This window comes from Amphiura filiformis, chromosome 10 (genome assembly GCF_039555335.1).
Source record: "Amphiura filiformis chromosome 10, Afil_fr2py, whole genome shotgun sequence".
In the NCBI taxonomy this organism is placed as follows: Eukaryota; Metazoa; Echinodermata; class Ophiuroidea; order Amphilepidida; family Amphiuridae; genus Amphiura; species Amphiura filiformis.
In genome coordinates this window covers 43,272,607-43,297,512 of record NC_092637.1, presented here as the reverse complement: position 1 = coordinate 43,297,512, position 24,906 = coordinate 43,272,607, and the positions used below count along the sequence as shown (strand labels likewise).

The window sequence follows — 24,906 nt, the reverse complement described above, 5'->3', positions numbered from 1 at the left end:
ACATTGTAAAATATTTATGTGTTCAATACAAATTTTTATGCACTATCAGACACGGTGTCCATGTAGCATCGGTACACAGTTTTGTCAGTTTTATGTATTCACCAGTTTTTAAGTATCCTTGTTTTATTTTTTCTACAACTTTTAATGTCCGTAGGCCCAAATATAATTTTTAAATAACTTTACCACAAAGTATGATTACTTCTTGTGCTAAACTCACAATCCTACCGATTCTACAGGACACGGTGTCCAAGTAGCATCGGTAGAATTATGTTGAATTTTTGCAACAAAGGCAAGTTTTTTTACTTCTAGTTTCAAAATAAACTACCAGCTGTGAATCTAATACTTTCTGAACCATCCTAGGTAGCTGCAAATATATTCCTTGTGAATTTTAGATACAAAAAGAAATCAAACATAATTTTGAATAGATTTACCTGTCATCCTTCATTTTTGATGCCTCATAACTTTTGTTTCTGATTTAAGATAGTGTAATTGGTAATATTATGCAAATTTGCCATGGTAGGACATCATAAAAAAGTATTTTATTAAGACATGTTATGGACAGTATGTTTAAAATAGAGAGAGCTAGTATAAAATGGTGTCCATGTAGCATCGTGATATTTGCCTCGACTACTGAACAACAAAGCACTTCCACAGAAATTCTGTACTTTCCAATGTAAAAAGATCACTTTTTTGTTGAAGTATGATAGTTGAAGTAACTAAAACACACATTACATTTAGAATTAAGTCATTTTGAAATTTTGACCCTTATGTCACACTTTGTGCCCCAACTTCATGGAGTTAGCCATATACATGTACATGTAGGCCTACCCCTAAACAAGGATAGATAGACAATATAAAAACACCCTAATGAAGAACTGGTTTGAAATTTGCTTCTAAACAAGAAGGATACTTAGACATTGTCACATTGCGTGTGTCGGCTAGAGTGTCATTCAGTCAGTGACAGTGATGATATCGGTAGGCCTAAGCTTAAAATTGGTGCTGTTGAAGTCAGCTCTGAATTTTTATAAAATCTGGTATGTGCAGCGCAGTAAAAAATAGTTTTTTGAGGTTTCTGACACCAATTGTATAACAAATTTGATGAACAAAGATTTCTTAATCTGGCAAACAACTTTAAAAATACCCACATTTTTCAAAACTTTTTGTATGTTTATATGTAGCTAATTGCAGTGCAATTTTTTTATTTATCAGTTGATGTGCTTTTTTTAAAAGTATATATCTCAACATTTTACATTCGTCTGTCTGACAGTGTGTTGTGATTTGTTTCTGTGTTAAGGTTTATTTGTGAAAATCTAGTCAAATTTGAAATTGTCAATTTAAACAAGTAAGGCCAAGTAAAAAAAATGACATATCCGCTTCTCATCCGGATTTTCTTTTTAAAGGAGGATTTCGTGATCCTAGCATCCTCTTTTTATGACATTTTTCAGTAGATATCCACGAAAAATGCTTATTTCCAAAATTTCAGTTGATTCCGATTTTGCGTTTGCGAGTTATGCATGATTATGTGTATTACACTGCTCCATAGACAATGTGTTGTAATTTCGTTCAGGTGCACCAGAACGAAATTCAAATTTGACGATATTTTTGCTTAACGAATTAATCTGCAAGAAATATTTGGTACATAAACATGTAGCCAGAGGTATCAGTGGTGTAAAAATCTCAACTTTTTTTTGGAAAAGTGGGGGGATGAGGCTGTGGATCACGAAATGCCCCTTAATTGCTGAGGGAGTCCTTATTATTTTTGATTTTTTTTTTGTTTTTGTTTTTTTGTGTGTACAATCTCTATGGCAAATGATTTGAATTTTGAATTCAAAATGTAATGTTCTGATGCTAAATTGTTTAATAATAACTGTTAAATTGTTTAAATAAATATTTAAATAATAATAATAATAATAAAACGGCATTTATCCATGCTTTCTGAATACTCAGATTCCTCAAAGCGCGCCACGGGTCGATATGCTGCCAAGCCTCAAAGGGCAGCGCAAGTTGATCTTAATGCTGAATGACAGACAACAGGCCCAGGCTGATCCACTGCTCTTTACGAAAAGGCCTGCAACTTTACATGTCCAGATATTGCTATTCTGGTACATGGGACCACCATTAGTGGTCCCATGGTCTCATTTATTAATGGTCTCATTAAACCTGATGGAAAGTGGTAGAGGATAAGTGGTGTGTACAATCTCTATGGCGAATGTTTTGAATTCTTTGAATTTTGAATTCAAAATTCATAACTGCTAAATTGTTTGTCTAAAGTATATAAAAGTATACAAATTTAGAATGGCAAAGACTTGACAAATTAATCTGTGAGGTCAAATTTGGGCCAAATTACTCATTTTGTCCCAAAATCCCCCAAGACAGCTTTTCTGACCCACTATTTTTTCATTCAGCGTAACAAAAAAATTATTGGGCCAAATTTTGCACAGACCCTATTTCAGTTGATGTATTCCATATCAGTAGCAAATGCAATAAATTATCAATTTAATAGTAAAATTGAATTGTTTCATGATATCACCCTATATACATTATAATCTTTAATGGTCGCATGTCATGATAAAATGATAAAAATATCACTAATTTTGATTTATTTCAACACAACTTTTAATGAATACATTATAGACCATTATAAGTATATATTTTTGGAAAGCTTACAAATGTATATTACAAGGATGCCAAATCAGCAAAGTACATGTGTATAACATCATAATACAGGGTGGGTAAGAAATATACAGGGTGGAACATAAACAAAATTAGCATATTTGTCGTCAATGTCATAGTGAACCCCTTATTTTGCTTTTCTGAAAGCTATGTACCTCAAAATAAATATGGATTCAGAAAGACATTGCATGGGCCCTTCAAACAAATTAGGAAAAAAGAGCTTGGTATATCCCGTGCGTTAAACATACAGGGTGGTCAAAAATTTAAAACAATTTTTATGACATTATCAATCAAAACGTTTTTCCTCCATGTCTGGCACTAAAACTAATTGCATAATTGAATTCCTCATTAACACTGTTGTGCAGAACTATCTCATTTTGGAAAATGGATCTCATTTTGAAAATCATCTCAAATTGGATAGAATTGAGACCCAATTTGAGAATGAATTTGAGTACCAATATGAGATCCATAATCACCCAATTGGTGCTAAATACATTGGTGCTACCAAATGTTTGTCATTTCATGGTCAAAGAAGTTGGGGATCATCAAAATTGTATTTTTGACAGAGCAAGGCCTAATTACTCCAATTTAATAGCTAAAGTAGTATTGGGAATTTTGTGCTTGCAGATCAGGTTTCTCTGCTAAGAAGGCAAGGTCAATTATACTATTGACACAGACTTCAAATGTATGTATCCCACTTTAAATATCAGGGTGTTGCTTCAGTTTTCACTGCATGAATTATTTCCACATTACTTATAGCTGTTGTTCTTTTAATTTTTTGTAGCAAACAACCTGAAACCAACTACATTGTATCCTCCTGGAATTTATAAGTCCTTTGTTACTGATTGAGTTTGCAATTTTCCAAGCAATTTTAGGAGTATTCAGATTTTAAGTTTGTGAGATATTCTGATAAATAATTTGAAAAACATTCTCTTGAAAAAGAAAAACATTTTTAGATCAACTTTACCATATGGTCACCTTGTGTATACTCAAAAGACCATGAACAGCAATTAAACCCATACTTGACCATGAGAAGTCTAGACACTGGTTCCATACAGTACCATACTTCATCAAGTATAATAGTTAGCAACTTAGCACCCAATAAAACCTAATTGGGTGGATTATATCTCAATTTGTCACTCAAATTGGATCTCATGTTGGATCTCAAATTGCTTCTCAAATCTATTCAATTTGAGACGATTACAAATATGAGATCCATTTTCCAAAATGAGATACTTTTGAATATCAGTGTAAATTTCCTTAAAAATATGTGTACTTTTGAATAAGCAGGGTGACTCAGGCAAGAGATAGGGCATTTGGAAATGTTGGAGCATTACGTGCACACTTTGTACAGTAACATATTGGGAAAACTGTCTTAATTAGCATTTAATTAGGCAATTAATTAGTTCATCTTTTGTTATAGTTGATCTAGTATGAGGTAGATCTACAATCCAGGATGATATTTGTGACCGTCCATGGCGAATGAGCCGTAAATTCCTCCCCCGGTCAATTTTGTTTTATTTCGTGTTTAAAAAATAAACATCATAAACTTAAAAATGGTATATCATTTGACTTCAAACGATATCCAGAAGCGGGGTTATGGGGTTATGGTTTGTTAAACAAAATTATAGCTTTTACGTTTTTACATGTGTCTCTTTTTCCACATTGCTGGCAATAAATATCAAACAGTCATAATTGGCGGTCATTTCAAATCATCCCCAAGTCAACGAGGTTTAAGAAAGTTCTCTCATTGTTAATTGTTGGTTATATGCATACCTGTACCAAATACAATGCCTGGTAACCCACCACTTGAACAGGATTTAGCAAAAGCAAACAAAGACCAGAGCTATTAAAAGTTCTAGCCACCAAAGGTAGAAGCTTATTATCCACTTCAACAATAGGATTATTGAATTAGTTTTTGACTATCAAAATGAGTCAGATGTCAGGCCAGATTAAGTTACCGATGAATACGACCTTCGTACACATTTTACACCGTAACTCGGAATACAATTTATGGAATTTACGGCTCATTTGTGCTGCCGGGTCACATTTGTGCAATTTGTGGCCCGGATTTGTGGTCCAGGCTGTATACCAACTTCAATTTTGTATCTAGTTGGATTTCTTGGAACATTAAAGCTTTCCGAAAATGTATAATTTCCTGGTGTGAGATGCACATGTATAGCTCTACATGTATATCAATTTGAAGTGTAAGTAAAGGAGGACAAATTAAAATCAATGCTTGTAACGCAAATGTGTATGACACATGACCACTTGTTTTAAACATCTGCAGGTGAAAGTGCAGTTAAATACATTGTAAATGACACATTTCAAATTGGTTTAACATTCCAGATGTGATCCAGTGATACAATTCTGCTGTTGAAACTACCAGAAGGCAGTGAGGATTGTGGTCTTGTTTGGGCTTGCTGCTCCACTGTTTGTTTGGCTTGACTTCCATATTTGGCCCAAGGTGCGCACAGATATTTGAACTGTTGGATTTTCTGAGTGTTATACAATACCAGTATTGTTTATGAATTATATTGACAATGAAACTTTTGAAACCATTTCTTTGCACATTTTGTGGAATGAACCATTATTCTTTGGATAAATTGAAAGTTCATCTTAGCAGACATCTAATTAAATATGCACGGGCTCATAGAGGAAAAAAGTGTGTGTTCTGTCAGAAAAGCTTATCAATATATGGTAGGCTGTGTAGACACTTGAATACCCACAGGAAACTTTTGGACAAATATAAAAATTCCAGAGGCCTCAGAACAGACTGCAAAAGTGAACCCAAAGAGAAACCCTATCAGTGTGAGTACTGTCAGAAATGCGCCAGTAAATAATTTTCACCTAGAAAGGCACATTCGAAGTCGCACTAAAGAGAAACCATATCAGTGTGAGTACTGCCAGACTTGTTTTACTCAGAGTGGTAGTCTTAAAACCCACATCAGAACTATTCACACCAAGAAGGAAAAACCGTTTCAGTGTGAATACTGCCAGAAATGCTTTGTAAATAAATCTCAACTAAAACGTCATGTTCGAACTCACACCAAAGAGAAACCATACCAGTGTGAATACTGCCAGAAGTATTTTACTCTGAGTGGTTATCTTACAACCCACATCAGGACTATTCACACCAAAGAGACACCATATCAGTGTGAATACTGTCAGAAATGCTTTCTAATTAAATCTTACCTAACGAGGCACGTTCGAACTCACACCAAAGAGAAACCACATCAGTGCGAATATTGCCAGACTTGTTTTACTCAGAGTGGTAATCTTACAGCCCACATCCGAAATATTCACAACAAAGAGACACCATATCAGTGTGAGTTCTGCCAGAAATGCTTTGTTACTAAACATCGCCTACAAAGACACGTCCAAACTCACACCAAAGAGAAACCGAATTATTGCGAGTACTGCCAGACAGGATTTGCGGATAAAAACAGTCTCACCAGTCACGCCTGTACACAACGCACAAGTATCAAAGAGAAATTGTTTTAGTGTGATTATGGTCAGAAAATCTCACACAGAGAACTATCAGTGTGATCACTGTCAGAAGTGCTTTACAAGGTATGATACTCTTTAAAGACAGTACACTAAAGTCATCACACTAAAGAAAAACCATATCAGTGTGAGTACTGTCGGAAATGCTTTGCAATGAATTATCACTGTTGTACAGAATCTCATTTTGAAAATTGTCTCAAATTGGATAGAATTGAGATGCAATTTGAGAAATGAGAATGAATTTGAGTACCAATATGAGATCCATTATCACCCAATAACCTATGAGAAAAATGCCTCTTACCGAAAATCAAAAAGGAATATTAGCCTATAATAACGATCGAGGGAATTTGGAACTGTGACATTGCTCGGCAGCTGCAAATCTAGTATGAAGTTTCGCTCTCACTGTGCCGACTTCGGCAGGCTTAAACACATGCAATCTTGTGATACATTTTTGGCACCTGACTTTTAAAACGAACTCCGCTTAATACGAGCTAAACATGCCGGCCCCGGGGATCTCGTATTAACGGATTTCTTGGAACATAAGCTTTCCAAAAATGTATAGTTTGCTGGTGTGAGATGTACAATGTACATGTATATACATACATGTTCTACATGTGTATCAATTTTAAGTGACAAGGAGGACAAATGAAAATCAGTGCTTGTAATGCAAATGTGCATGACTCATGACCACTTGTTTTAAACATCTACAGGTCTGTTTGTCCTGGGGTGAAAGTGCAGTTAAATAATGACATTTCAAATTGGTTTAACATTCCAGATGTGATCCAGTGATACAATTCTGCTGTTGAAACTACCAGAAGGCAGTGTGGATTGTGGTCTTGTTTTGGGCTTACTGCTCCACTGTTTGTTTGGCTTGACTTCCATAGTTGGCTCAAGGTGCGCACAGATATTTGAACTGTTGGATTTTCTGAGTGTTTATACAATAATACCAGTATTGTTTATGAATTATATTGACAATGAAACTTTTGAAACCATTTCTTTGCACATTTTGTGGAATGAACCATTATTCTTTGGATAAATTGAAAGTTCATCTTAGCAGACATCTAATTAAATATGCACGGGCTCATAGAGGAAAAAAGTGTGTGTTTTGTCAGAAAAGCTTATCAATATATGGTAGGCTGTGTAGACACTTGAATAACCACAGGAAATTCGACAGATGTAGTGATTTGATAGGTTGTTCAAATGATTGTGACTTGGTCATCGCCCACAAACTGTTACACACTTCCAGTCGTCTCAAAACTGACAGCAGAATTGACATCAAACAGAAACCATATTTGTGTGATTATTGCCAGAAGAGTTTTTCCCATAAAAAAACTCTGAAAGTTCACAGAAAAATTCACACAGGAGAGAACCCCCACCCTTATCAGTGCAAGTATTGTCAGAAATGCTTGGCAACGAATGGTACACTTAAAAGACACATCAAAACGCACACCAAAGAGAAACCATTTCAGTGTGAGTACTGTCAGAAATGCTTTGTTCAAAAAACCGAACTCACCTCTCACGACAATACACACACCAAAGAGAAACGCTTTCAGTGTGAATATTGTCGGAAGAGTTTTTCCGATGGCAAATATCTGAAAATCCACAGAAAACTTCACACAGAAGAAAACCCTACCCCTACCAGTGTGGGCACACCAAGAAAGAGAAACCGTTTCAGTGTGAATACTGCCAGAAATGCTTTGTAAATAAATCTGAACTAAAACGTCATGTTCGAACTCACACCAAAGAGAAACCATACCATTGTGAATACTGCCAGAAGTATTTTACTGTGAGTGGTTATCTTAGAACACACATCAGGACTATTCACACCAAAGAGAAACCATATCAGTGCGAGTACTGTCAGAAATGCTTTGTAAATAAATCTTACCTAACGAGGCACATTCGAACTCACACCAAAGAGAAACCATACCAGTGTGAATACTGCCAGAAGTGTTTTACTATGAGTGGTAGTCTTACAACCCACATCCGAACTATTCACAACAAAGAGAAACCATTTCAGTGTGATCACTGCCAGAAGTGTTTTACTCAGAAAAGTAGTCTTACGACCCACATCAGAACTATTCACACCAAGAAAGAGAAACCGTTTCAGTGTGAGTACTGCCAGAAATGCTTTGTAAATAAATCTCAACTAAAACGTCATGTTCGAACTCACACCAAAGAGAAACCATACCAGTGTGAATACTGCCAGAAGTATTTTACTGTGAGTGGTAATCTTAGAACACACATCAGGACTACTCACACCAAAGAGAAACCATATCAGTGCGATTACTGTCAGAAATGCTTTGTAAATAAATCGTACCTAACGAGGCACGTTCGAACTCACACCAAAGAGAAACCATATCAGTGTGAATACTGCCAGAAGTATTTTACTCAGAGTGGTCATCTTACAACTCATATCCGAACTATTCACACCAAAGAGAAACCATATCAGTGTGAGTACTGTCAGAAATGCTTTGTTAATAAACATCACCTACAAAGACACGTCCAAACTCACACCAAAGAGAAACCGAATTATTGCGAGTACTGCCAGACAGGATTTGCGGATAAAAACAGTCTCACCAGTCACGTCTGTACACACCGCACAAGTATATAAGAGAAATTGTATGAGTGTGATTATGGTCAGAAAATCAAGAGAAAATCTCACACAGAGAACTATCAGTGTGAGCACTGTCACAAGGAATTATACTCTTAAAAGACATACTTAAGTCATCACACGAAAGAAAAACCATATCAGTGTGAGTACTGTCGGAAATGCTTTGCAATGAATTATCACTTTTGTACAGAATCTCATTTTGGAAAATGGGTCTCATTTTGAAAATTGTCTCAAATTGGATAGAATTGAGATACAATTTGAGAATGAATTTAAGTACCAATATGAGATCCATTATCAACCAATAACCTATGAGAAAAATGCCTCTTACCGAAAATCAAAAAGGAATATTAGCCTATAATAACGATCGAGGGAATTTGGAACTGTGACATTGATCGGCAGCTGCAAATCTAGTATGAAGTTTCGCAGGCTTAAAACACATGCAATCTATGCAATCTTCCGACACATTTTTGGCACCTGACTTTTAAAACGAACTCCCTTATACTAGTACATTATATCTCTTATGCACCCTGTATTCCAACTTAAATTTTGTATCTAGTTGGATTTCTTGGAACATAAGCTTTCCAAAAATGTATAGTTTGCTGGTGTGAGATGTGCAATGTACATACATGATGTTCTACATGTGTATCAATTTAAAGTGAAAAGGAGGACAAATGAAAATCAGTGCTTGTAACGCAAATGTGTACATGTATGACACATGACCACTTGTTTTAAACATCTACAGGTCTGTTTGTCCCGGGTGAAAGTGCAGTTAAATAAATGACATTTCAAATTGGTTTAACATTCCAGATGTGATCCAGTGATACAATTCTGCTGTTGAAACTACCAGAAGGCAGTGTGGATGTGGTCTTGTTTGTGGCTTGCTGCTCCACTGTTTGTTTGGCTTGACTTCCATAGTTGGCTCAAGGTGCACACAGATATTTAAACTGTTGGATTCTCTGAGTGTTTTAAACAATACCAGTATTGTTTATGAATTATATTGACAATGAAACTTTTGAAACCATTTCTTTGCACATTTTGTGGAATGAACCATTATTCTTTGGATAAATTGAAAGTTCATCTTAGCAGACATCTAATTAAATATGTACGGGCTCAGAGAGGAAAAAAAGTGTGTGTTTTGTCAGAAGAGTTTATCAAAATATGGTAGGCTGTGTAGACACTTGAATACCCACAGGAAACTTTTGGACAAATATAAAAATTCCAGAGGCAGACAGACTGCAAAAGTGAACCCAAAGAGAAACCCTATCAGTGTGAGTACTGTCAGAAATGCGCCGTAAATAATTTTCAGCTAGAAAGGCACATTCGAAGTCGCACCAAAGAGAAACCATATCAGTGTGAGTACTGCCAGACTTGTTTTACTCAGAGTGGTAGTCTTAAACCCACATCAGAACTATTCACACCAAGAAGGAAAAACCGTTTCAGTGTGAATACTGCCAGAAATGCTTTGTAAATAAATCTCAACTAAAACGTCATGTTCGAACTCACACCAAAGAGAAACCATACCAGTGTGAATACTGCCAGAAGTATTTTACTCTGAGTGGTTATCTTACAACCCACATCAGGACTACTCACACCAAAGAGACACCATATCAGTGCGAGTACTGTCAGAAATGCTTTGTAATTAAATCTTACCTAACGAGGCACGTTCGAACTCACACCAAAGAGAAACCACATCAGTGCGAATATTGCCAGACTTGTTTTACTCAGAGTGGTAATCTTACAGCCCACATCCGAAATATTCACAACAAAGAGACACCATATCAGTGTGAATACTGTCAGAAATGCTTTGTTACTAAACATCACCTACAAAGACACGTCCAAACTCACACCAAAGAGAAACCGAATTATTGTGAGTACTGCCAGACAGGATTTGCGGATAGAAACAGTCTCACCAGTCACGTCTGTACACACCGCACAAGTATCAAAGAGAAATTGTTTTAGTGTGATTATGGTCAGAAAATCTCACACAGAGAACTATCAGTGTGAGCACTGTCAGAAGTGCTTTACAGGGAATGAGGCATTACACTAAAGTCATCACACTAAAGAAAAACCATATCAGTGTGAGTACTGTCGGAAATGCTTTGCAATGAATTATCACTGTTGTACAGAATCTCATTTTGGAAAATGGATCTCATTTTGAAAATTGTCTTAAATTGGATAAAATTGAAATGCAATTTGAGAATGAATTTGAGTACCAATATGAGATCCACCCTGTATACCAACTTCAATTTTGTATCTAGTTGAATTTCTTGGAACATCAGCTTTCCAAAAATGTATAGTTTGCTGGTGTGAGATGTACATACTACATGTGTATCAATTTTAAGTGAAGAGGAGGACAAATGAAAATCAGTGCTTGTAATGCAAATGTGCATGACTCATGACCATTTGTTTTAAAAATCTACAGGTCTGTTTGTCCCGGGGTGAAAGTGCAGTTAAAATAATGACATTTTAAATTGGTTTAACATTCCAGATGTGATCCAGTGATACAATTCTGCTGTTGAAACTACCAGAAGGCAGTGAGGATTGTGGTCTTGTTTTGGGCTTGCTGCTCCACTGTTTGTTTGGCTTGACTTCCATAGTTGGCTCAAGGTGCGCACAGATATTTGAACTGTTGGATTCCCTGAGTGTTATACAATACCAGTATTGTTTATGAATTATATTGACAATGAAACTTTTGAAACCCTTTCTATGCACATTTTGTGGTATGAACAATCATTCTTTGGATAAATTGAAATCCCATCTTAGAAGACATCTAGTTAAATATGTGCAGGCTCATAGACGAAAAAAAGTGTGTATTTTGTGAGAAAAGCTTGTCAAAAAATGGTAGGTTGTGTAGACACTTGAATACCCACAGGAAACTTTTGGACAAATATAAAAATTCCAGAGGCCTCGGAACCGCAGACCACAAAAGTGAACCCACAGAGAAACCCTGTCATCAGTGTGAGTACTGTCAGAAATGCTTTGTAAATAATTTTCACCTAGAAAGACACATTCGAAGTCACACCAAAGAGAAACCATATCAGTGTGAGTACTGCCAGAAGTGTTTTACTCAGAGTTGCAATCTTACAAGACATGTCAGAACAACTCACAACAAAGAGAAACCGTATCAGTGTGAGTACTGTCAGAAATGCTTTGAAAATAATTCTCTCCTAGAAAGGCACATTCGAAGTCACACCAAAGAGAAACCATATCAGTGTGAATACTGCCAGACTTGTTTTACTCAGAGTGGTAATCTTAGAAGCCATATCCGAACTATTCACAACAAAAAGAAGCCATATCAGTGTGAGTACTGCCAGACTTGTTTTACTCGCAGTGGTAGTCTTGCAACCCATATCCGAACTATTCACAACAAAAAGAAGCCATATCAGTGTGAATACTGCCAGACTTGTTTTACTCAGAGTAGTAGTCTTACAACCCATATCCGAACTATTCACAACAAAGAGAAGCCATATCAGTGTGAGTACTGCCAGACTTGTTTTACTCAGAGTTGCAATCTTACAAGACATGTCAGAACAACTCACAACAAAGAGAAACCATATCAGTGTGAGTACTGTCAGAAACGCTTTGAAAATAATTCTCGCCTAAAAAGACACATTCGAAGTCACACGAAAGAGAAGCCATATCAGTGTGAATACTGCCAGACTTGTTTTACTCAGAGTAGTAGTCTTACAACCCATATCCGAACTATTCACAACAAAGTGAAGCCATATCAGTGTGAGTACTGCCAGACTTGTTTTACTCGCAGTGGTAGTCTTACAACCCATATCCGAACTATTCACAACAAAGAGAAGCCATATCAGTGTGAATACTGCCAGACTTGTTTTACTTATAGTGGTACTCTTACAACCCACATCCGAAATATTCACACCAAAGAGAAAACATATCAGTGTGAGTACTGTCAGAAATGCTTTGTTACTAAACATCGCCTACAAAGACACGTCCAAACTCACACCAAAGAGTAACCGAATTATTGCGAGTACTGCCAGACAGGATTTGCGGATAAAAACAGTCTCAGCATTCACGTCTGTACACACCGCACAAGTATCAAATAGAATTTGTATCAGTGTAATTATGGTCAGAAAATCAAAGAGAACAAATCTCACACAGAGAACTATTAGTGTGAGCACTGTCAGAAGTGCTTTACAAGGAATGATACTCTTAACAGACATACTGAAGTCATCACACTAATGAGAAATCATATCAGTGAGTACTGTCGGAAATGCTTTGCAATGAATTATCACTGTTGTACAGAATCTCATTTTGGAAAATGGATCTCATTTTCAAAATTGGATAGAAATGAGATGCAATTTGAGAATGAATTTGAGCACCAATATGAGATCCATTATCACCCAATTGGTGCTTAATACATTGGTGCTACAAAATGTTTGTCATCTCATGGTCAAAGAAGTTGGATGGGGATCACCAAAATTGTATTTTGACAGAGCAAGGCCTAATTGCTCCAATTTAAGTAGCGTTTAGTGTTCACAGATCATGTTTCTCTGCTAAGAAGACAAGGTCAATACCAGTATAATATGTCAATGCGATCAAGCAAAATCAGTCGGAACTCGGAAATATTGATTTAGAGATATAGCTAAACAAAGGAAATATTTCCTTTTGTTTTGGAAAGTCTTTAATTGCTCATATCTTTGGAACTGGTTGTTCAATTTCAATGGGGTTTTCTGCAAAATTCAGCTTTGTAAATGCTTTTTACTATCCTATCAGAAACTGGAAAATTAATATTTCCGAGTTCCGACTGATTTTGCTTGATCACATCACATATGTGTTATTGATACTTCACATTAATATCCCACATTATCAGGGTTTTGTTTCAGTTTTCTCTGTGATGAATTTTTTGCACATTACAAAACCCTTTTTTTTTTTTTTTTTTAATACGAGTAGTAGCAAACAACCTGAAACAAACTATCCTGCTGGATATTCCTTTGTTAGTGATTAAGTTTTGTATTTTATGAGTAGTCCTATACTGTACAGTTATGTGCAAATCATTTTTGGTATTAGGCTTTAGTACAAGTTTTTTATTTACCACTTGTGGATTTCGGGGCAAAGTTGGTGTTCAAGAGTTAAATGAAACCACTTTTCTGTAGGAACGTGCACATCAAATTTATCACATTCTCTGCTAACACTTACTTCTGAAATATTGAAAATTACATCTCTATTTTTCCTACAAACCTGATTAAGATTTTTTCAATTCCCTCCCTCTCAAACTTATCTGGAGAAAAGCTGAAAAAAACTTTTGAAGTTACTAATTTAGTTTACTAAAAATACATTCAACATCAGAGGGTTGACCTTGTTTCAGGACACAGAACTTGGCATGAATTGGTTGTGTACAAAAGACCATGAACAGCAATTAAACCTAATATACTTGACCATGATAAGTCCAGACACTGGATACTGTTCAATCTATGGTTCCATACAGTACCATACTTCACCTATTATAGTTAATAGCACCCAATAAAACTAATTGGGTGGATTATATCTCAATTTGACACTCCAATTGGATCTCATTTTGAGACCATATAAGTGTAAGTCGGGTGTGAGTACTGTCGGAAATGCTTTCTTACTAAATATCACTTAGAAAGCCATGTTCGAACTCACCCCAAAGAGAACCCGTTCAGTTGTGAATACTGCCAAAAGTGTTTTTCTCGTAAAGATTGTCTTAAAGCCCACATCAGAATTCACCCAAAGACTATCAGTGTGAGTACTGTCAGAAGTGTTTTCCTACTAAGCGTAATCTTGAATCCCACAGAAGAGTTCACACCAGTACATACCCCGGGGTACATACCAGCTGACATACTAATCACTCCAGGCTTAAAAGACATCAGCACTTACAGCAAATAGAGAGTACCGCTACTGTCAGAAATATTGTGATGATAAAAGGCCAGGGTCTCCTCTACCAGATCCGAACATGTAGAGTTGTACATGTACCTAAGACTAATATTAGTCTCAGATAGTACGCATTGTGGTCATGTTTGCGTTTAAAAAAAACACTGATTTTGATCAATTGTCTACCTTTTCATTTTATAAAATTAATATGTATCTCACAGCAGCAAAACTATATAAACATTTCTGAAAGCTTATGTTCCAAGGAAATTAACTATGCAAAAATCAAGTTGGTATGCAGGGTGTATAGGGTGATCATGAAAAAAAGAAATCTAATTTTGTATTAACAAGCCAAGGCCACACTATAAGCTTTAATAAATGAAAATTCTTGAAATATTTTATCCAACATTTAAGTTGCAAATGTTCTCGTTTTCTCACATACAATAGGAAGATGCATAAAGGGGATGATATTTGAAATTGTATGGAAGTTTGAAGACAATCCATTCCTAAACCACTTACCCCCCTTTAATATTTTTCACTAAAAATGCAACAAATTTCAATTCCAAATTGTGAACATAGTTGAAAAGTAGAAAGCAAAATAATGGGGAGTGCGGGTTCTGTGGGAAAGTTTTTTTTCATGAAAAATGAAAAACTCTGAAAAATTTGTACCAAAAACGAAGAGAAACCATATCAGTGTGATTATTGTCAGAAATGTTTTGTGTTTTACACGTACAAAGAGAAACCATATCAGTGTGAGTACTGTTAGAATTTTGCTGAAAAAATAACAGCTTAACACATTAATAAAAAGACACACTTTCCTTTTATTCTATCGCTCATACAATATGAGCTCACTTCTAAATGCATACAAGTTTTGGGTCCAATTCCTGGAGGGGGGCACTCAACTTTAGAAGTGACGGGTATGTGCCTACCGGGGTCGCGAAGTAGGGGCCTATCGGGTACAAAGCGTTATTTAAAAAGGGGTCATTGGGTACAAGCAAAATAAAAAAGGGGTCATTGGGTATAATATTTTGAAAAAAGGGGGTCATTGAGTATAAGATTTCAAAAAAGGGTCATCGGATAGAAAATTTTGAAAAAATGGAGCAAAATTTTGAAAGTTTCAGCATTATTTTTTGGCATTTTGATGATGCTATTCTAGAAAATCTAGAAAAAAGGTGGTCATTGGGTAGCCGCAACTAAAAGAAAGGGGATCATCGGGTATGACTTTAAAAAAAAGGGGGTCATCGGGTATAGTCGACTTCAAAAGAGGGGGCCTATTGACAGGCACATATACCGTCACTTCCAAAGTTGAGTGCCTCCGCGGGGTTCAATTCCCAGTCTGTGTTGTATAATTATGATCTACGTTCATCTTCAATCGGATAAATTAGTTTTGAAAATGTGAACTTGAATAGGACATCAAAGAGAAACCGCATCATTGTGGGTTTACAATGTCAGAAATGGTTGTCATATCGAGGTATGGATATAGATTACAATCACCTTGAAAGACATTTGAATTCATGCTGCAACACAAGAAATGTTTGCAAGTATATAAATGTTCCCGGGGGGGGTTCTTCGAAAAATTTTGTACGGGGGTGTGCCACGCAGACTTTCGGATGCTGACTTTCTCTATACCTACTTTTTGCTGTTTTTGCTACCCATCAGTATACCAATTTTCAAGAAAAAGCACCCAAAAAGCACCCAAATTTGCCATAATTGGGCGCTTTAAGTGCAATTTTTTCAAAATGCGCCCAATTGGGCGCATTGGTCTCCGCTGATAACCCACCCATCGATATACCAAAATTGCTGAAAAGGTACCCCAAAACCGTGGCACATCCCCGTATACCTTCAACCAGGAAGAACCCCCCCCGGGTAAATGTTAGTCTTTAACAGTATGCCATATTGCCATTCTTAATCGCCATAAAAAGTGTTAGGTGCGTTAATAATAAACCAAAAATATTCATTTTTCTGACGGGTCTGTTGTGAATTTGTTATTTATTTGTTTGAGGTTTGCTATAATTTGTGAAAATGCAGTCAATTTGAAATTGTTAAAACAAGTAATACACCTTGTCATGCTTGTTGTATACATCTGCAGGTGTTATAATTTGCGAAAGTCTCTGGATGAAAGAACAGTCAAAATTTCAAATTGGTTTTTAACATTTCAAATTTGATCCAGCGATACAATTCTACTGTGAAACTATGCCAGAAGCAGGGTGCCCACGGTCCTTGAAAGTCCTTGAATTTGAAAACATCCCTTACCTAAAAAACTAGCATTCTCTAAGCACTCACTAGGCATTCCATTGAATGGTAAAGAACCGCTAATGAATGCCTAAATGGTGAATGCCTCCAATACTATAACATTGAGCTAATAGGCGGTTGTTAGCACTCAACCGCCTGTTTCTAAGCCCTCAACCGCTTATAGTGGTTCATAAGCGGTTCATAAGCCCTCCTCAGAGGCGAAATATGTAAATGAGCTAAGCACTCGAACCACTAGGGAGGCATTCGAACCACTAAGGAGGCATTCAAACCACCTAGCATTTAAACCACCTAGGAAGCATTCGAACCGCTTGGGAAGCATTCCAACCGCCTAGGAAGCATTCGAACCGCTAGGAAGCATACCAACCGCTTCAGAAGCATTCCAACCGCCTACAGGTTAGCACTCGAACCACTTATTAAGCCCTCAACCGCTATAAGTGGTTCGTAAGCGGTTCATAAGCCCTCCTCAGAGGCGAAATATGTAAATGAGCTAGGCCCTCGAACCACTTAGTGGCATTCCAACCACCTATGAAGCACTCCAACCGCCAAAGAAATTTCCAATTGCCTAGGAAGCATTCCAACCGCCTATAGGCATTCCAACCGCCTATATGCATTCCAACCGCTTATAGGTATTCCAACCACCTGTATAATAGCACTTGAACCACGATATAAATAATAATATAGCTATAGCAATTCTACAAAAGTGAGGAATAGGAATGCACTGCAGAAAATCGCAAATGGTAAGCCCATAATATACTCACATTTTTTATCCATTGTGACAGAGGCAGAGGCATTTTAATTGCAAATTCAGCTTAAAATTCAGTATTCACATCAATTGAGTGAACGCAAAGATGTAACAGTATACTTTTCCATATGATTTCCCGTATTTTTTTTTCAAAAATAGCACTTGAACTTGAATCTTATAGGGTTGCTGTAGGAATTCTATGAGAGTAAGGATTAAGAATATGCACAAATTGAACTTGAATATATCAGCAAGTATATAGCCATGTCCCGGAGCCATGGGCATCAGCAAGATCCACTAAATTGCATCAAATTCATAACTGATAAATTGAGTAACATATCCTAGTCTGCACAGGTTAGGATTTCGACGTTGTATCAATACTGAAACAACATCGAAGTTTCAACCTAACCTGATTTCAACCCTTCAACCTAAGGGGCTGTGCAATAATTATGAGCCCTGGGGGAGGGTAAAATTGGGGGGGGAAGAAATTTTTGGCGAGCCGAAAGGGGGGGGGCAAGCAATTTTTGGCAAGCCGAGAGGGGGGGGGCAAGCGATTTTTGGCACGCATTCACGGGGCGCCTTTTTAATAAAACGCTCTAAAAGGCTTAGGAAAACAGTACGGAAACGCTTAAATATGCAAATTTTCCTGCTCGCTATGCTCGCAACATACATCTAGACCATTTAAAGTTTGGAATTTGGGATCCCAAAAATTTGGCATGTTCAAGGGGGGGGCAAAGAATTTTTGGCGGGCCGAGAGGGGGGGGGCAAGCGATTTTTGGCGGGCCGTTCAGAAATTTTACCCCCGGGGGCTGATAATTATTGCACAGCCCCTAAAGGTTAGTTGATATCATGTTGATACAAGGTTGAAATTTCAACCTGATTTCAACCAACATTCAATGCAGAGCCCGGATGCAGAGGTTGAAATCAGGTTGAAGTTCATTTGCAAATACAGCCTGATTTCTGGGATCAGTGTATGTACACAAAACAAGAAATGTCTTTAAAAAAGACAATGCCTCCAAGATACCAGTGGGCACCTTTTGTTATTAGTTAAGGAGACACTTAGGGCCTATAATGCTAGCTTTAAGGTAACGCTTTTGGATATAGATTTTTGTCTGATTGAAATATGCGAGTCCATTCTCTCCTGATTACAAGACTGAAAATTTTATTTTAATCGGATTTTTGGTTTATACCAAAATATATGGCCTGTCAAAATGGCGCGAAACCAAGAAGTTGGCAACAAATTTCTTTTATTTTTGTTATGCAATGTTGTCAGGTAGGCCTTATTTTCTAATTATATATGCAAGAATTGTACAAAGTAAAATGTTCAGATCGGCTACAAAATAAGATATAAAACCCATGGATGCCTTTTTCCATGCACATTTCCATTTGCATAATTAATTAGGGCCCTAATCAACTTTTCTAATAAGTGGCCCTAATTAATTATGCAAATTAAAATTTGCCAAAACGCAACCGTAATTTTGTAGTAGGCCTACAGTGTGTGTTCTACCCATGTACCATGCCTCAGTACTATAGCTCTTTTAATTGTATCTGAAATCTTTACTTTGCATAATTCATGCATGTAATTAGAAAATCATCTGGCAACTGGACTTGTCAAAAATATAGAAAATAAAAAGAAAGTTATGCCAATTTTTTGTTTTGGTTTCGCGCCATTTTGACAGGCCATATCTCAAGAACCGAATGTAATCTACAGGGCATAAGCTTTAACATTATTTAAATAGAAAGAAAATCTAAATTTGTGCATTAGCCAATAGGGCCACGGTCACCTAAAGCCATCTTGCAATCTTGCAGATAATTCTGATGTATGAAATAAGACCTTCAAACTTTCAGATATGAAGAGTTCCAGATGCAGGCAGCCGTTTCTGTTTTTTTTAAATATATGCCCAAGTTGTATCAAGAGTCATTTCTCGTGGATTTTTGACTGAAAATTACGATTGTAACGTTTCAGAGTAACAAATTTTCGTATCAGATATTTTTATTCTTGTTTATTATATTTTGTATTCAGGACTAAAATAATATTAATATTATTATATTTAGCATGTTTAGGGGGGTCTTTTTATAGGCCATTACTCTTTTGTATGTGTAATTGAATAAAAAATCAAAAACATTATTGTTTTGTTTTGTTTCCTTCATTTGTGCTTTGTCTTGCATCGAAAAGGCCAATATCAACACCTTGTTTGTAAGAAGTATTGTGTGGGGAAAGATGATTCTTGCATTTTATTTTTATTTTTATCTTAACAAACAAAAAGCAAATTTCTCAGTCAAAGTCTTGAAACGGTCATGGACTGGGTATGCATGCAAAAATATTGCAACAGTACTCAGTAGAACATAAAAAACTGATACATGGCCAACCACGCATGGGAATTGGGGAAGCAAATACTTTAAAACGAATTATTCCGAATTATATCAACGCAATAAAATTGCAATACTTTAGTACATGTATTTGAACAGCAATGAAGCCGGCCATAGGCGCGGCTAGGCGTATCATACCATACATTGCAGTTCAAATGCATCATGATCATGATTGTGGCCTAGTCGAGCCTAGCATGCATACCAGTCGGTCTGCTGACTCGCCGCGGCACAAAAATACCCCCAATTTCGCACAAAACAATCCATGATGTCAAATTATCACATCCAAAGTGTCGCCATGAACGTCAGCTTCAACTTCTCCAGCCAAAGTTTTTGCATTGATAATCAGGTTTCATGTAATCATGAAATTAAACCTTGTTTGATGTGTATTCCCATTGCCACAGCATAACGGTTTTCCAACTTGTCTTCTACGATAAAGCTGCTGCTGATGAGCGCTGAGGCTAAAGCCTATAATTAAAGACCGAATTAAAAAGAGACAAATTTGCGTCTGACGTCATGACAAAGGCGCGCCGTGATTGGTTGCTGACCTGCGCAGTATGGCATTTTTGGTCTGGTTTACAGGACGGCATACGCAAGCTAGTCTTTTTTTAATTCGGTCTTCAATTATACAACATATGAGTTTGAAAATATTCTAATGCATAATTCATTAACTTGATAGACCCACGCCATTGGCGCCACGTGCTAGGTGTTTCTAGAATCGCTATAGAATAAGATTAATTTTAATGCTAATTTATTGCACATGCTGAGGAAGCGTGATTACCTTTTTGAACATTCGGAAATGGCGATAGGCGAATTTATGTATGGCGCAGAGAGGTGGGGGATATATATTGGGCTCTCAATATTGGGCGGAAATTAGAGTACTTGTCAGAATATAAATTTGTACAATCGGCCTGCATGCCGCGCAATGTGCGGCATTTTAGGTGTCAATTTCAAAGCAAACTACCTCCTGCGGAGGCAGAATAATTATAGCTACATAATGATGTACCGGTAATTTGTCACTGTTGTTTGGTTTCATTGTTTGAGGTTTCATGCTCTTTGCTTGAGCTCTTCTTGCACCATATGAGTGCTTTTTAGTGGATATTTGTGCGTGGTATAAATGTACACTATTATTATTAATAATAATAATGCCCCAATATACATACTAACTAGCCTCTCCTTCCATATTTCAAGAAACTGCCTACATTACATCTAGTCATATTTAAGCTTACCTTTTATACATACACCATCCATATTGTGGCATATTATTGCACACAAAGATAACTACATGGATCACATGTATACATGTATGATGTTGTCCACATAATATGCATTGTCATGTAACATCCCAAATGTAAAAAGTGGAAAAATAAGGTCTATAATAAAGCTGGAAACATGAAAGGATAAAGATTCCATCATCTCTGCATTCACACCAGTTCAAAAATGGCAGTTAGAAATATATTCCCATCATGCACCTGTTTGACCCTTGGGTCAACCACTAAGGAATGCTAGTCAAGGCTATAGCAGAATGCCTAATTGAACAGAATGCCTATTACTTAGAAATTTTTAAACCGAATGCCTAATACTTAGAAATTTTTCAGTGGAATGCCTATTACTTTAAAAAAATTTAACCGAATGCCTAATACTTAGAAATTTTTTTCAGTGGAATGCCTATGACTTATCCGAATGCCACCGAGTGCCTATAGCAAACCGCCTAATCCTAGAACCACTTGGAATGCCTAAGTTATGAATGCTTAGGAATGCCTAAGTTAATAGTATTGAGCTTTATTGAGGGCTTAATGAGTAAATAGGCATTCGGTAGCATTCTTGTAAGGCATTCGGAATGCCTGTGAACCAGCTCTATAGGCATTCATTAGCTACTGAGTGCTAGTGACCACCTAGTACCTCTATCCTTAGCACTCGAGGGCTTGGCGAATAGCTACAGAATGCCAAATAGGCATTCATGTTTGGTAAGGGATCTTTTCAAGGCCTTGAAAGTCTTTGAAAATTGGAATTTGACCTAAAGTATAATTTTGACAAAATCTGGGAAGTGGAGAGGAGCTGTCACTTTTGTTAATATGTGCCGCATGAACAGCCGCATCATGATTTTGGTGTTGTGGTAAGTCCATGGAAATCATGCTTTTGAACCTTGAAAGTCCTCGAATTTTAATTTTAAAGGCTTCAAGGTGCGGGAACCCTGCAGAAGGCAGTGAGGATTGTGGTCTTGTTTGGGATGACTTCCATAGTTGGCTCAAGGTGCGCACAGATATTTGAACTGTTGGATTCTCTCAAGTGTTATACAAATACCAGTATTGTTCATGAATTGTATATTATATGTGCATTTGTTCATGAATTATATTATATGTGCATGACAATGAAACTTATGAAACCATTTTATTGCACATTTTGTGGGATGAACCATTATTCTTTGAAAACCCATCCTAGCAGACATCTAAAAAAAATCAAATTTGTTTGATATCTTAATTGCTCTGGAAAATCCGTAGCCACAAATTGGTAAACCTGTGGAAGCTTCTTCAAAATTCGACATTCTGATCATGCAGATATCAGGCACTGGCACCATTCATGCATTGGGTAACTCAGTGAAATGGTTAATTAAAAATATTCAGAACTGGAGAAACCCTATCATTGTCAGTACTGCAAGAAGACCTTTTCGCATGTGACCCATTCCATGTCAACTCCAGGGATGTGCACCGCAGCACCTCTTCAATTTTTTCTTTTTCCGTGTGGTGGTAGATATTGATGAGAAAGTACAATCCCGAAAATTTGAGCTTCATACTCCATTTCGTTTTCCCGTGGCATCAATTTGAAATTTAGGGGGGTCAGCATAAAAAATGTGTCGCAACGCGAAAGACGACGTTTGGAGGTCCATAAATGTATAAAGGGAACCCTTTACAACTTTGAAAAGTATGTATCCTGGGGTACTTATTTGTGTAAAATTCAAATCTGGCATCAGAAAACTTGTAACTCCTTTACTTTAAAAGATATAGGGGCCTGAAAATGCAACTTCGTCCATCCAGGACCAACTTTGGGGGGTCAGAACTCCAAAAGTAAAAATAATTTTACAGTCCATTTTTGGCCAGTCAGAGCCCTTTGGTAGGACATTACTCTTATCCAATATCTCTGAGCCTATTCGAATAATTTTAGCTGAGATATTACCCATACAAAACCCCAATTGTACATATTTTGTACATTTTGACCCCCCCTGAGAACCAATGTCAGACATTTTGATCCACCATCAACTTCAGGTATGTTGAAAATATGTCCTTGGACAACATTTCTGAGAGATAATGGCTTTGGGACTCGATGACTTCAACACATCAGTGAGGTTTGCATTCTCCATAGAGTTGTACATAGGTCATTATACATGCGAAATCAAAAATGTGTACAAAAACTCTATGGAGTAGGCAAACCTAAGTGATGTGTTGAAGCCATCGAGTCCCAAAGCCAATATCTCTCAGAAATGATGTCCAAGGACATATCTTCAACATCCCTGAAGTTGATGGTGGGACAAAATGTCTGACATTGGTTTTCAGGGGGGTCAAAATGTACAAAAAATGTACAATTGGGGTTTTGCATGGGTAATATCTCAGCTAAAATTATTCGAATAGGCTCAATATTGGATAAGAGTAATGTCCTACCAAAGGGCTCTGACTGGCAAAAAATGGACCATAAAATTATTTTTACTTTTGGAGTTCTGACCCCCAAAGTTGGTCCTGGATGGACGAAGTTGCATTTTGAGGGCCCTATATCTTTTAAAGTAAAGGCGTTACAAGTTTTCTGATGCCAGATTTGAATTCTACGTCTACACAAATAAGTACCCCAGGATACATACTTTTTACTTTTTAAAGCTATAAAGGGTTCCTTTATACATTTATGGACCTCCAAACGTCGTCTTTCGCGTTGCAACACATTTTTACACCGACCCCCCTAAATTTCAAATTGATGCCACGGGAAAACGAAATGGAGTATGAAGCTCAAATTTTCGGGATTGTACTTTCTCATCAATATCTACCACCACACAGAAAAAGAAAAAAATTGAAGAGGTGCTGCGGTGCACATCCCTGGAGTTGACATGGAATGGGTCATGTACAAACTTTGAAAATCCATATAAAACTTCATACAGTGAAGAACCTCTATCAATGTGTGCACTGTCAGAAGTCCCCCCCGGTCAGAAGTGCTTTGCAATGAGTAGTATAAATCTTAAAAGGCATATCAACTTATCACACTAATCAGAAACCAAGTACTGTCAGAAGTGTTTTTCAATGAAAGGTATATAACCCATAGAAGAATTCACACCAAAGAGTAAGTACAGTCAGAAATACTTTTCAGTGAGTAGTAGTCGTACAAGACATATCAAAACTCATCACACTGAAAGACCATAAGTATGCGGAGTACTGTCATTGATTTGCTACTAAATATCACTTACAAATACAAAGCCAAAGAAGCAAGACAAAAATTGTCAAGGTCATTTTGGGGTCATCCAATGTCAAATCGATAGAAATTGACAGATGTTCATGATATTTAGTGGAATTGACCACCAAAATTTGATAAAAAATTCAAGGTCATTTTGGGGTTATCCAAGGTCAAATCACCACTTATCGCTCAATTGTCACAGGCTGATGATATTTGGTAGGAATAACCACCTAAGTGAGACAAAGAATTTCAAGGTCATTCGGGTCATCCTGGTTCAAATCACCACAGGTTGTCACAAGTTCATGGAATTTTGTGTGAACGACCACAAAAGCAAGACAAAAAGGTTACGGTCATTTGGGGTTCATCTGGGGTCAAATCACCACTTAAGTAAGACAAAGAATATTCAGGTCATTTTGTGGTCATTCATGGTTAAGTCACTTAAGATTGTCATAGGTTCATGATATTTGGT

The 24,906-nt window shown here is 36.9% G+C and overlaps 2 protein-coding genes across 2 annotated transcripts in view; both read left to right on the top strand.

The window, feature by feature from the left end:
• LOC140162895 (uncharacterized) overlaps positions 1-24,906 on the top strand; it is a 32,484-nt gene that overhangs the window by 2,061 nt on the left and 5,517 nt on the right. The gene's annotated exons all lie outside the window — the stretch shown is intronic.
• On the top strand, positions 6,776-13,614 carry LOC140162896 (uncharacterized). Its single transcript, XM_072186201.1, has 2 exons — positions 6,776-7,074; positions 9,599-13,614. The coding sequence occupies exon 2, from the start codon at positions 11,572-11,574 to the stop codon at positions 12,769-12,771; it is 1,200 nt and encodes a 399-aa protein (XP_072042302.1). The 5' UTR covers positions 6,776-7,074; positions 9,599-11,571; the 3' UTR covers positions 12,772-13,614.